This window comes from Urocitellus parryii, chromosome 8, assembly GCF_045843805.1.
Source record: "Urocitellus parryii isolate mUroPar1 chromosome 8, mUroPar1.hap1, whole genome shotgun sequence".
NCBI lineage: Eukaryota > Metazoa > Chordata > Mammalia > Rodentia > Sciuridae > Urocitellus > Urocitellus parryii.
The window spans coordinates 27,944,865-27,959,181 of record NC_135538.1 but is presented as its reverse complement, the minus strand read 5'-3'; the positions used below and the strand labels follow the sequence as shown (position 1 = coordinate 27,959,181).

Below are 14,317 nucleotides of genomic sequence, written 5' to 3'. Positions count from 1 at the left end.
CCAGTCCACTAATGAAGCCATCATGTTCTTCACTTCTGTTACAGTATGTGTTTGTTTTTTAACCTCTATTTCTTTTTTATGAATTTCCTTTTCTCACTTGACCTTACCATCTATTCTTGCACATTGTCTCTTTTTCCCACTAGAAACTTTAGCATATTAATCTTAGTTGTTTTAAATTCCAAGTCTGCTGACTCCAAACACCTCTCATATCTGATTTTGCTTAGGATACCTGCTAAGTTTCTTCAAATTGAGTTTTTTTTCAGCCTTTTAGTATGCCTTGTAATTTTTTCTTGAAAGGTGAACATGATGTACTGAGTAAAATAATTGGCTTCATTAATGTGGTGACAAAGGATTGGAGAGGGGAAGAATTCTATAGTTCTATGATTAAGGCTCAGTCTTTAAGTAAGCTTGTGTCTTTGGTCTGTGAACTTCATAAATATGTCATCTTTTACCCCCTTTAGGTGGAACAGGATGGCTAGACTGGGCTACAGTTTGGCAAGGCTCTGATAAAACAATTTATCCTGAGGGCAGGCCTTGTTAAAGAAGAATAAAATGCTCTGGTGTATTTTAAAAGAATTTTTTTCCTCTTTCCCTGCCAGAAGCACATCAGAATTTTCCTCCAATATTCACTTGGAGAACCTGATAGAACTTCAAAAGATAAGACTTAGAAAGGCATGGGGGCAGTTCTTAACACTCAAACTTGTTCATGTGGGGCCTTTGGCAATATGTCAACTGGAGCTCAGGTTTTCTGGTTCCCATGTATGGATTTCTTCTGTGGAAGCTGGTGGATTTCTGTATTCACCTATCTGGGGGTAGAGTGGGGGGTCTCCTGCCCTTCATCTATGGATCCTCAGAGCTACTGATTCATCAGTTTGTTCAGCTTTCCACTTGTTGGGACAGAATGACAACTTCCGGGCTCCTCACATGCTGCACTGGAAACTATCGTGACATGCTTACTCTCCATTTACCCATGTACCAACCATCTTTATCCAATATAACCCCAGCCCAACACACACACACATTCTCTCTTTCAGTCTTTGAAAGCTGTGTCCTTCCCTACCAGAGTCTTTTTTTCCCATCAGAGTTTTGCACTTAAACTGCTGAACAATGCAGTAGATAAAGCTGAGATTGAGTTAATTAACATAATGGAGTTTTCAGTTTTAATATTCAGAATATCAGCAAGTACTTTCTAAAATGCTATGAACTAATTGAAGTACTTTCGAAAATGGATTTTATTAGCCACAAGTACAGTACCTGCTGTCTCTTTCTGGGATTTCCTTAATAGCGATTCTGACTTGGTTGCTCAGGTCTCTACCTGCGTAGACTATCCCATAAGTGCCTTTTCCTAAAACAACTCTGTCTCCATTTTCATCATATTCATAGTCATACTACAAAAGAAAAAAGAGAAAGAGAAGATTGAAACATTAGCTGCATTTGACATTTTCAAACACTGATTTTTTTTTTTTTTGCCCAAGAACATGTTTTCTTATTTTATCAGACGGTCTTAACAAGTGAAATAATAAGATAAAGTGGTAGCTTCAAGAACCAAAAAACAGCATAAAGCAGATAACAAATTCATGTTTGTGACAGTATACATGTTATGAATACAGTGGGAACTTACAGTTAAATGCATAAAAATGCTTTTCCAAAAGCCTACTTGGATTCTTTACCCATTTGGTCCTGGTTTTTTCATTGATCCAGGAGATGTATACAATTGACATCACATCTATCAATATCACATCTAATTATTCTTCTTGTTATTCAGCTTTTAGTACTATTAAAACATTTCATTTTCTGCCAAGAGAATAAAACCACTGAAAGGGTTTGGGTAAGGAGAAAATTTTGCAGACTTGCTAGTTGATGAGAAGTAAGGATTGCTTTATTTTATCTTCAGTTTCTTAAGACCCAAACATATTTTAAAAACTAAAAATAGAGGGAAAATTTTATCTTTGATGTAAAAAGGAACATCTATGTTCCTGAACCTCAAAATGCCAAGCATGTCAGACAAATATGGAAAATTGGATCAAAGGGAAAGGGGCACAGAGAACATTTCATAGGGACCATCTCAGACCTGGGGGCATCATCCAGAAAGGCTTGTCTTCCATATTGGACTGGACTACAGTATTTAGGACCATGAAATGGTCAGGCCACATCTCTGAGAAACCCTGTGAAAAACAACAGGCCAGCAGGAGCTGTCAGAAGAGCAAGGTTCTGCTACTGTCTTCAATTTCCTAGAGTATGAAACTGGCAGCCCACAGTCAGCTCTGACTCACAGAAGAGTTGGCCGTTAAAAAGAAACTGAGTTTAACATTTATAAGCCAACAAATTAACATTAATACTGATAAGTAATCCACGAAGAGGACAATGGTCATGGATTTTTATGTTCATTAAAAACACAGCCTTGAAAAATTTAAAGCAGAGCTGAAAAACTTACAATGAAAAATAAACAAATATAAACAACAAGTTTTTAACAGAACTCTTAAGAACAGATACATCTAGCAGACAAACTCAAAATACGGACTTTAGTGACATAATTAACAAGTTTGATATAACTTACACAGAAAGAGATCTGAATATATGAAAAACATAACTGTTCATATATTAGGCCACAAAGAAATTTTCAACAAATTCTAAAGAAGAGATATCCTAAAGACCATAATCTTTGAATACAGGATATTAACATAAGGTAGCAAAATGTACACTTTAAGACAATTAATGGGTTTAAAAGTAAATGGTCATAAGAATTATAAAACCATTTCAAGGAATGATTAAAAAAAAGCATTATATATCAAATACTGAAGATATTGAAATGAAAATTTTCATGGCCTTAAATAATTCCATAAAAAAATAAAGAAATACTTAAATAAGTTAAATATTCAAGTCAATGAAATATAAAAAGGACAATCTATTCCAAAGAAAGGAGAGGAGAAGCTCTGTTTTGGCAGTATGGTAGAGTAAGAACTTAAGAAACTTCCTGCTAACACCACTTGGAAAAACAAAAAATTAAATGCATTTCCAATCTTATAAAAATAGAACTATGCAGAGGGACAGGAATCCTAAAGAGTAATCAAAAAAACTGAGCTCCTGTAGCCTAGATGTGAGGGAGGGGATGAAAGTAGGGTTTTTTAAAATTTTATTATCTAGGGCAGGAGTTTCTAAATACTTTCTGTAAAGGACCAGATAGTGAATATTTTCAGCTTTGGGAACATATGGTCTTTGTAGCAACTCAATTCTGCCACTGTAGGGCGAAAACCACTCAGTAGATATGTACACAAATGGGCATGGTTGTGTTCCAATAAATAACTGTATTTACCATAGTAAGTCATTGGGCTGGATGTGGCTCTTAAGCCATAGCTAACCTCTCGCCAGTGACTTGGGTCTTATTGTCCCAGAGGCGACAGGAAATATAGTCTAGTGCCTACATCAGGCAAAGAGCTGGAACACACAAGATCACGCCCTTAAAGGACTAAAATTAGTGAGGATAGATTAGAAAATTGAATCCACTGAACTAGGATAAAAAGAAAAAGTTGATCTCAGACTAAGCTCTGGATGAGCAAAACCTCGTCTGCCCTGAATACTTTCAAGCACACCTGATCTTCAAATTTGCACTTATTATAATATTCATAATTGCTCTTGGTGGGAGACACAAAGCAAAAACGTTTTAAAGGGAGATTGCCTTCATACTAGCTACTCAGAATTCTCACCAATAGCAAACCACTGAAATTGAGCTCATAATCCAAAAATTTTAAATATAAAAGAACACAATTCACCATTTGTGAAAAGATATGACAAATATCGATCCTCAAAACTTCATAAATTGGAAAGTGTACAATATTTATTTAACATAAAGATATAAAATAAGAGATTTTTTAAAATGAGAAAGGGTAAGATAATCTAAAAAAGACCAGAGAGATTTGAGACAGAATTGAATATAACTTTCAGGAACTGAGCCCTAAATAGGAAAGATTAAAAATAAATTCACACTCAGATATGACACAGGGAACCTACAAAATACCAAAGATAGATTATAAACGGAAGCAGAGCTAAAAGGGACGCACATTCCCTGACTCCCCATCATGGACCATTCTCTGGCTCAGGATGGAGGCCAAGCTCTGGAAAGGAGATGTCGACTTCCCTTGTGGCAACATTAAGCATCCATTGCAAGGTGCTCAGGGGGACCCTAGAGAATGCTCCTATGCTGACCACCTAATGTTAAGGGTGAAGACAGATGACCAGGGAGGTTTTCAGGGGCAGGAAATAAGCATCAGGGTCATTCAGCAATTTGCCCAGACTTAGAGATAAAACTAGGCTCCTGAAAAGAGACAATAAGAAGAATTCAAACCATACCGTCCAAAAGAACCCAAGTCTCCACACCCAAATACTGTGGTCCTGTACTCTGCAATGCTCTGCACGCTAGAAGGATCCCAGAAGGGGCCATCAATAAAGATGGTCAGTTTTGTCAATGTGCTCTTTCAAAAAAACAGAATCCTAAACTCTGAACCTAGAATCACCATCACCTTATATTAGTACAATTTTATAAAAGAAAAATTCCCCAACTTTTAATGACCTGTTTTATTTGGCTGTCATAAGCCTGTGTCATAGTGAGAAAAGCCTAATTACTCCCAACTTACAAATGATCAAAAATATCTTTTTCAGTGAAAATGTTGAAATTATGGTTTAAGACCAGATCCTAACATTGAAGATCTTGTGTTCTTTCTATGACCAATGCTATAGGGGAACCCTATTACTGCATAAGGGCTTATAAACTGAATATTAGTTCAATTACCCAAACACCAGTATTAAAAGATATTCCAGGATATTGTCAATATCCACTGAACATCTGCTTGCTTTTTCAAGCCACATCTGGTAACTACTACCCTCTCAGATTCCATTCTTTACCTTCCTTTACTCCCTATAACAAATTGATTGACAAATGCCTTCTTAAAATCTCACAAATTCGTGTTATATTTCTTGTCCTCAGTGCTAATGCCTCAGATTAGGCTTTTCTTCTGTACTAATTCAACAGAGCCTTAACAGGCCTCTCAGTCCCCTCCACTCTTGCTGCTCCGTTCCACAATGTTTTCTCTATTTAGACGACAGTGAACTTTGCAATGTCTAAGATTCCAAAGTAAGCCTTCCATGTCAGTAATACTGTCTCTGCTTCACTGGCTCCTTATTGCTTTGGGAATAAAATCCCACCTCCTTAGCAGAGTATAAATGCCCTTCAGGATCTGAAGGCTGCCTCTGTTTCCAGTCTTCTCTCTTATCCATCTCTTCCTTCTAGGAAGTTCTCAGGAGGTTCTCCAGACTTTGCCCTTACCCAGGCTGCTGTTCCTACCTACATAATTCCATTCCAGGCTGCAAAACCAAGCTCCAGGAAGCTTACCTGAACTGTCCACCTGGCCTCCCAGAGCAGAGCTGGGCTCTGGTCAGCTGGGCTTCCAAGGTCCTTTGCTTGCCATGATCAGGCATCTACCACTCTGCCTTCTCTTTCCACTTGTCTGTATCTTCTCCTGGACTCTGGGTTCTCTGATAACCAGGACTCCATCTTTAATTGCTCTATTCCTTATCTTGGCAATATTTGGCTTGCAGTAGATGATCAGTAGTAATTTGCTTAGTTAATCAATAAGTTTATAAAAATGTGATCAGAACATTTTTTTGACCAGTTGCCAAAATAACACATTTAAAGTGAGTATGAAGTTTATGTTTGGTTGGAAGTAGTTTTGCCAACAGGAATATTTATGTAGCACAGTAAAGAATACATAAAACCTTAATGGGGATGCTCAAGTTTCAGGTTCCCTCAGGAATCTAAAGAATCCAAAGAGTATTTCATTTATTTATTTATTTGTTTGTTTGTTTATTTTTAGTTGTTGATGGACCTTTATTTTTTTTTATTTATATATGGTGCTGAGAATCAAACCTAGTGCCTCATACATGCTAAACAAGTGCTTTGCCACTAAGCCACAACCCTAGCCCACCAAAGACTATTTTTTTAAAAAAAAACAATTATGTATTAAGTACAGAAGTTGATTCCTGTACAAGAAAGTGATCATAAGCAAAATCAAAAGAACATTTAATAAGACCAATGTGAAGCCAGGCATGGTGGCTCATGCCTGTAATCCCAGTAGCTCAGGTGGCTGAGGCAGGAGGATATCTAATTCAAAGCCAACCTCAACAGTTTAGTGAGGCCCTAAGCAACTCAGTGAGACCCTGTCTCTGAACAAAATATTAAAAAGGGCTGAGGATGTGGCTCAGTGGTTAAGTGCCCACTGGTTCAATCCCTAGTATTAAAAAAAAAAAATAGACCAATGTGATTTAAATAAAATCATCTCAATGGGTAGATACTGCTTTATTTCTTTTTTTTATCTTCTCTTTCTATACTTACAAGATAAAGACAGAAATTGAAAATATAGCTTTAAAGGACGTTAAAAGAGATAGGAGGTGGGTCTGAAGTTAAAAGAGATACAAGGCGGGCCATAGAAGTTTATGTATGTGATGGCCAGAAAATCTAAAGCAGAGCTATGGTCAGGCACTCAGAAAGAGAGAGTCTGTCAAATGACAAATATGGAGGGGAAAAGGAACGTTTTAAAACAAATAAAGAGTGCTATTACAATGCTTATATATTTTGCATTTTATTTCTATGGCAATAGGTTAGCAAATCAGGTTGTTGCTAAGGGAGACACAATTGCACTTCAAAGTAATGATGGGAATACTTCTAGAATCTTCCCTTTTTTTTTATTGCCAACACAGAACAATCTAAACTGGTGCTGGGAAGATAATTGGCTTAGGAATACAATACTGACAAGGCCATGACAAGGTAGTGATTCATTCAGTCCTTGCACTGCCAAGGGACCTACAGTGAAAGAACCACCTTTAAAACCCTTAATTAACTACATTAGGTGATTAATCACCTCAAGGACCCAAAGGGCTGTTTTGCTAATTTTCAGTCTCTATTGCCTCCTTAATATGATAATGCCCAAAACATAAATAAATGCCAACTACAGCAAGTACAAATACCTATATTACTTTTTTTTTCTTTCTTGCATGCTGGGTACCAAACCCAGGGGTCCATCCATGCTAAGCAGGCACTCTACAACTGAGCTACATCCCTGGACCAAAAGATCACCATCTTCTCTTCTTCTTTTTGTTGAAGCCATAACTTTATTAATGATAGAAACAATACAAATTTCAAACCAAGCTGCAGTTATCCTTTTGAAACATCAGAAAAAGGTCTTGGCTGTCACATGGTTACATTGCTAATTCCATTATGGCATCTACAATGTCTTTGCTATTGTTCTTTGGGGTTCAGATTGCCTTTGCCTTTATAGGCATAAGTGATCACCTTCTTTATTTTTTTAACTTTTTTAATACATTTATTTTATTTATTTATTTTTATGTGGTGCTGAGGATCAAACCCAGGGCCTTGCACGTGCTAGGTGAGCGCTCTGCCACTGAGCCTTCTTAATGAGCCTCTCTATCTAAAACTGCATGTCCCTGCTACACTGCAACTTCCTAAATCCTCTGCTTTATTTTTCTTGCTAACATCAATCACTAACATATTAAATATTTCACATGTTTATGTTTATTATCTGTCTCTCATTAGGATGAAGGTGGGGATTTTTCTTTATTTTGTTCTATGCTGAATTCCCAGCATCTAGAGTAATGCCAACTACCTACAGTTATCCAATAAACGTTGAGTGAATTAATGGGATCCATTAATGAATTAATGCACCCCACCCATTGTGAACAATGATTATCACAGGCTGAAAATATCTGAACAGCAGCCACAGGAAAGAGAAACAAAAACAGAAACAAAAATTGTTCAAAACTTCTTTTTGCTGACTTAAGCAAAACCTCCTGAAAATACAGTCACCATGAATCCCCTTTTCAGAACTTCACAGTTAAAAAGGAGATGGACCCCCTCACATCGAAATTACACAAATGAAACTATCAAAACTTTCTGTACTTTTCACTTGTTTCTGATTACTGTGCTGCCATTTGCTTTCCTTTAAAGTCCTAAGCCCCCTTCTTACTAAGATGATATACAAATCCTGAACTCAAGCTCTTTGGGGACCCACTTTTTCACATGCTAAGTTTCTTTCATTCATTTCCATTGACTAAATGAGTAAACTTTGTCTCTTCCCCTGTTAACCTGCCTTTTGTTGATTAATTTGCAAGCCACCCAACTACAGAATATTAGTTGGAAGAGGTAAAGGCGGATTTTATTTTCTCCTCCCAAAAGAATGAATGAAGACAAAATTGATACTCATATCATACAACACTTTAAGTGATGTATTTTCTCAGTGAGGTAACTGTGGGTGTTCAGTTTTAGATCTTCACAAAAATAGAAATAGGATGTTAAAGAAAAATAAACCCATTTGCTACGTGATGATTCCAACCGATTTAAATGAATTCGAAGCCAAAATCTGCTGTTTGCTAACGTTTGTGAGGCCAATCATCAGAAAAGGAAATGGTGAGGCCTTTTCATCATCCTGCAGATGTGTGAGTCAAAGGAAAAATGTCCCTTTCATCCTGCTTGTCCCCACTCCACCCCACAAGCAGCCAACATTCTCTCCATGCTCACTGGAAGCCATGCAGAAACAGGTTCACAGGGCACACTGTTCTGATTACCTCAGGTTTGTGTCAGTCACATACAAATTTGATTTAAAAAAAAGTGTGAGGTACAGGGCTGGGGTTGTAGCTCAGTGGTACAGCTCTTGCCTAGCACGTGTGAGGCATTGGGTTCGATTCTTTGTCTCTTCCCCTTTTTATTTATTTACATATAAATAAATAAAATAAAGGTCCGTCGGCAACTAAAAATATATATTTAAAAAAGTGAGGTATGAATGCAAATGAGAAAAAGGAAAGGAGGACGGGGGGAAGGAAAAAAGAGAGGGTGAAGTGGGTAAAGAGGCAATATTAATGAATGGGTATGTATTCGGGAGAAGGTAGAAGAAGGCAGAAACAATGTATTTTGTATTAAGCACCCAAGGCCCTCAGTAATTTGCATCTTAATTTTCTTTTCATGGAAATAAAGAGAGATGAGAAGAAGATGTGTCAGTAATAGCTATGTTTTGGTGTTAAGCTTGATTATATTTATTCTTTCACTGACTGAACACTGATTAAACAACCTTCAAGCCAGTCCCCAGAACCTACACCATCCCCTGCAATCCATATCCCTTTCTTCCCAATTTGAGGCATTGAACAACTAGATTGTGTCACTCATGGACTTTAAAACTCCTCAGTCTTCTAACTGAACTGCCTTTGTTTGGACTCCAGGCACCAAGAATGGCTAGGTGATTAAAAGGGAAACAGAGCCATGGTCCTGTGTTGAGATGTCACACAGGATAGGCTATTAAATTATGATACAGTATGTAGGGCTGGGGAGAGGAGCTGGCACAAATGGCACGAGGACACAGAAAAGTGGGAAGTGGGGGTTGAAAACTGATTTCAGGAGAAAAAGTTGGATTTCAAAAAATAAGGGTGTGGTCACCAGAAGGGGCAGAACAGCAGCCCATAAGAGGGGCTTGTGGATTTGGGGGTCTGTCTGACAAGCTCGGAAGCAGGAAGTGGAGAGGAGTATGACATTGCTGGGACACACGGTGGAGAGGAAAGGGTAAGTCTGAGCCAGAGAGTTAAGGACATTCTACAAAGAGCAGCAAGAAAGGCTGTAAATTTGGGAAGCCACAGGATTAAATCTACATGAGAGATCTCTCTGATGATGACTGTCAGGCCACATAAGAGATAAAGACTTGGGATTAGGGAAGTGACGAGATGCCACAAAGAGGCTGGAGGAAAAACTGGGCATGAGGAATGAGAGGTAGAGGGTTCTATGGGAAATCTGGCTAAGGTTACTGGGTAGATGCCCTTGCTCTTCATGAATGCATGAAAAGCAGAGAACAATAAGGACCACAGCTAAGTGCCCAAACCCTAGAGGTCAGCTATAATTCACAGATGTCACACAGGGAAGGCTATTAACTGCTCAACAACCCAATATAAATTTACTAACACTAAATTATTTGGAATATAGATTCATAATCCTTCTACAACAACATACAGCCTTGAGTCAAAACACAAGGCCTTGAATCAAAAGGACTGTCTCTGAATAAAAGCAGAAAAGTCCTTCTTGGAAACGTGGTTTTGATCTATCTTTGAAACAACCTTGTACAATTTGTACTAATCTTGAAAAATATTTTAAATAGCAAAGCTGGAAAGGACCTTAAAAGTCTTGTTCAACTCTAATCTAAGGAATGAAATCATTTCAGCTCAGCAAAACTTTGTACAAATCTGATTACTTCCAATGTGAGAAGCAGAACCTAGGCTCCTGCCCTCTGCCTGGAGAACTCTAGAAGAGCCAGATGTGACCTGCTGGAGGAAGGTCAGGACCAGAGGAGGCTGAATCCACCCTGTAATTCACTACTTCAAAGAAAGAAAAGCAGGTCCTAGCTAACCTGGGCTTCTAAGAAGTTTTGCAAATGCCAGGAAACCTAAGAATTAACTTCAGATTCATAATTTATATAATCACATTAATGGTTAATGTTTTCTGAATGCTAATATCACCTTAAGTGAAGAGAGAAACAGTAAAGAGCATTTCTCTATGGTCTATCCCTTCTACTATTTTCATTTTATTATAGACTCAAAGGCTTCAAGAATAAATGGTGTGGGTATTGAAATGACTTAGGTTCCATCTCCAATTGAGGTAAGGATCAGAAAATACTTATTCTGCACACAAATTTTACTCATGGTATAAAGATGATAACTAAAATAATTTTTCTTGTTTGCAGTAAAAAGAATGGGAAGTAGAGGAACTATATCATTCACAGGCTGAAGTTGGAGTTCAGTTGGAGGTAATGAAATTAAGAATCCATTTAAGTCAACTATTTAGCAAACTGATAAAATAATTTAAATAGAAAATGTTTAAATATCTAAGAAATATAATGGATAATTATCATAACTTATGCAAAAATGTAAGCTAAGTCTTAATAACTTGTATCTATGGCTGAGAAGGATACTGAGAGGAAGAGCCAAGAGGATTTCACCTCCTTCTGCCCAGAGTATCACTGTAATTGTTCAGTAATGTTATACTAACAGAAGACCGTGAAAGAAACAGCAGCAGTATCACCAGCTGTGACATAATGGCCAACTAAGCCCAAACACTAAACACAAGGATGCCTGGATTCTTAGTACAGGCTATAAAACCCATTGAGAATACTGTAGAAGTCATTCTGCCAGAGATTTTAATTTATTCTAATGAACTATAAGGAGAGAAGTATACGTATGTTGTCTAACATTAAAATAATAATAATATCCTTGTAGATACTAAAGAAGGCAAGTTAGGAGCGTTTTGATGAATCAAAACAATATTATATCAACTGGTTATATAAAGTGAGATAAGTAATCTACTAAAACACTCTGGATATTCCTGGGAATAAATCTGAACATTTCTCTCTTTATTTAATTGGTTACAGTGTTTGCTATTGGCTGAGAAGGGCCTTTTACAAAGCCCACTGATTATACTTTTTAGTATGTATGTATGTATAGACAGACAGACAGACAGATAGACAGATAGATAGATGATAGATAGATAGATAGATAGATAGATAGATATAGATGTAGATATATATAGATCAGAGGATCTTGATCCTGGATCCTCTTGATAACTCTTTGAAAAGTAATCTTCCTCCCCCTCTTTATATTGCAGGAGACTGAAGTTTGGGAAAATCAGCCAAATTCATCAGAAATTCTAAGGCAATTAATACTTCAGTTCCTAGAATGGGGTTCCCAAACTGTTGATCTGATCAATTGTGCAAACAAATATTGTCTAGTATAGTTACCACAGCCTGAGTTAGCAATTGGTTACTATATTTACATTTTGCTCAATGATTACTTACACTACTGATTCAGTATTTTTATAAAAATTTAGTGTATGGGTGACATTATCAAAGTGACCTAATAAGTTTACCAATCAGCTGGTGATCTATATATAGTTTTTTTCCATTTTACTTTAACATTAAAAATGTAATTTTCAATATTGCTTGGTGCTATGGACTGACTGTGTCCTCCTAAAATTCCCATGTTGAAGTCATAATTCCAAGGTGATGGTTTTAGGAGATGGGGGGTCTTTGGTGAGGTGATTAGCTCATAAGGACAGAGCTGTCATTTGTGGCCTTGTAAAAAAGACCACAGAGAGCCACCTTGTCCCCTTTACTATGAGAGAATATAGCAATAAGGCTGTGTCTATGGGAAATAGACCCTCACTTAACACTGAATCTGTTGGCACATTGATCTTGGATTTCCTAGCCTCTAGAAGAGTGAGAAACAAATTTTTATTGTTTATAAGCATTTATAATAGTTTATAGTATTTTATTATAGTAGCCCAAATGGACTAAGACACCTAAATTCAGAGTGTTGTCCCAAGACAACATTGGGGAGGACTTGGGGGAGAATGGTGATCTAGAGTCATGGCCTGACTCTTTCAGACATTGAAGATGCTGGAGTGCTGGGGGTCAGTACTCTCCAAACTCTTCAGCATCAATCCTTGCAAAATTGGAAGGTTCTCCTTCACATAGCAGACAGGACAGTAAAAATGGACATGAACTAAAAAATAGGTACTGGCAACATGCTATATCTATAAGGCATAAACAAAGAATTCTGGTTGAAATGAACAACAGTTGGGGTGACTGTTCTTATCTCCTCCTTTTATTCCATTCTCTTCCATGGCTTCAGGTTCTCTGTACACTAATCAGAACACAGAGGGTTCTCTCATCCAGAATCTTCACTAAGTTTTGTGTATCTGAACTGCAAGTATCTCAGAGGAGAAAGGAAATGTGTGTGGGCACTGTGGCCAGGGGTACTGAGGGTACTGACACCTTCTTGGATAAGGCACAGTTACTATCAGGCAAGTAAAATCCTCAAGACTCAGTACTGCCAAGTGAGCACTTGCCAGTGTTTACTTTTTACCCCCTTTTAAACCAAAGGAATTCCAGATGTTGCTTTTAACATTAAAGGAAAATTTAAACTCTGGCTGAGTCCCTCCATGTCTTACTACCACTCTCACATCCACAAACAACCCCATCCTCTCCCTCGGTAGGGCTTTAAATAGTTTGTTTTAAAAAAGTCATACAGAGAGAAACTTTGTCAAACTAGGACCCAAACCAAAGTCATTACCTCCAGGGAGTCACTTTCACAGTCTCCTTCCTCTGCGCCTCTCCCCTTCTCTTCGGTAATGGTGTTCACCATTTCAAAAAACCTGCAAAGAAAGTTGGCATCTTTAACACATATAATAATAAACACACCTGCTCCTTCATGTATGAGAGGGCAACATCCTGAAAAAACCATCCTTCAGTTGAAAATGCATTTAATGTACCTAACCTGCCAAAAATGCTCGCTTAGCCCAGCCTACCTTCAGTGTGCTCAGGACACTTAACATTAGCCAAAAGTCAGGCATCACCTAACACAAAACCTATTTTATAACAGTATTTAATATCTCACATAATTTATAGACTAACTGTATCCAAAAAACTCTAGCAACACTGTGCACAGCACAGCACCATTTGGTCACCCTGGAGACTGGGATTGACTAGGAGCTGGGGCTCATGGCTGCTGCCCAGAATCGCAAGACCACCATATGGCACATTGCTGGCCCAGGAAAGGGTCGAAATTCAAAGTATGGTTTCTCTGGATGTGTATACTCTCTTATAATCACAAAAAGTTCAAAATTTTAAGTCAAAATGGTGTATAAATATATGTCCCAAAGTGACTTTGGAGCCAAAATTTAGAACTAAGAGAGTCTCTATGAATTAAGTAAATTTTTTTAAAAAAATCAGAATTTTTCAAAAAGAAAACATGTTGGTAGGATTTTCTAGAAATGTCTGCCTGAATGCCTCAACTTCAAACAATAGTAATGGAGTATATAATAGAACAACAATGAGGTGAGACAGGTTCATAGAAATGACAAGAATGAGAACTTGGATATCAGAATGAGATTATTAGTGTCTCTACAATCTCAGAAAAACACATTCACCTCTCGAGTCTTTAAATATAAAACAGTAAATACACAAGTACCTATTTCATAGGCTGCTGTGAAGATGATCTTGGGTAATACTTGTAAAGTGTTTAGCATAGTTAACTCATAAAAATATTAGCTAGTGCCTATAATTCCAGTGGCTTGGGAGGCTGAGGCAGGAGTATCACAAGTTCAAAGCCAACCTGAGCAATTTAGCAAGCCCTAATCGACTTAGCAAGACCCTGTCTCAAAACAAAAAATAAATAGAGCTGCGGATGTGACTCAGTGGTTATGTCCCTGGGTTCAATTCAT

At 37.5% G+C, this 14,317-nt stretch overlaps 1 protein-coding gene across 4 annotated transcripts in view; it reads right to left on the bottom strand.

Annotated features, from left to right (window-relative positions):
- Map3k5 (mitogen-activated protein kinase kinase kinase 5) overlaps positions 1–14,317 on the bottom strand; it is a 203,065-nt gene that overhangs the window by 54,830 nt on the left and 133,918 nt on the right. For all 4 annotated transcript variants that reach the window (XM_026391862.2, XM_026391861.2, XM_026391864.2 and 1 more), the window contains exons 14-15: positions 13,168–13,249; positions 1,255–1,388 (exon numbers count right to left, since the gene is read on the bottom strand). In XM_026391862.2, coding sequence (XP_026247647.1) covers positions 1,255–1,388; positions 13,168–13,249 — 216 coding nt within the window. The remainder of the gene's footprint in view (positions 1–1,254; positions 1,389–13,167; positions 13,250–14,317) is intronic.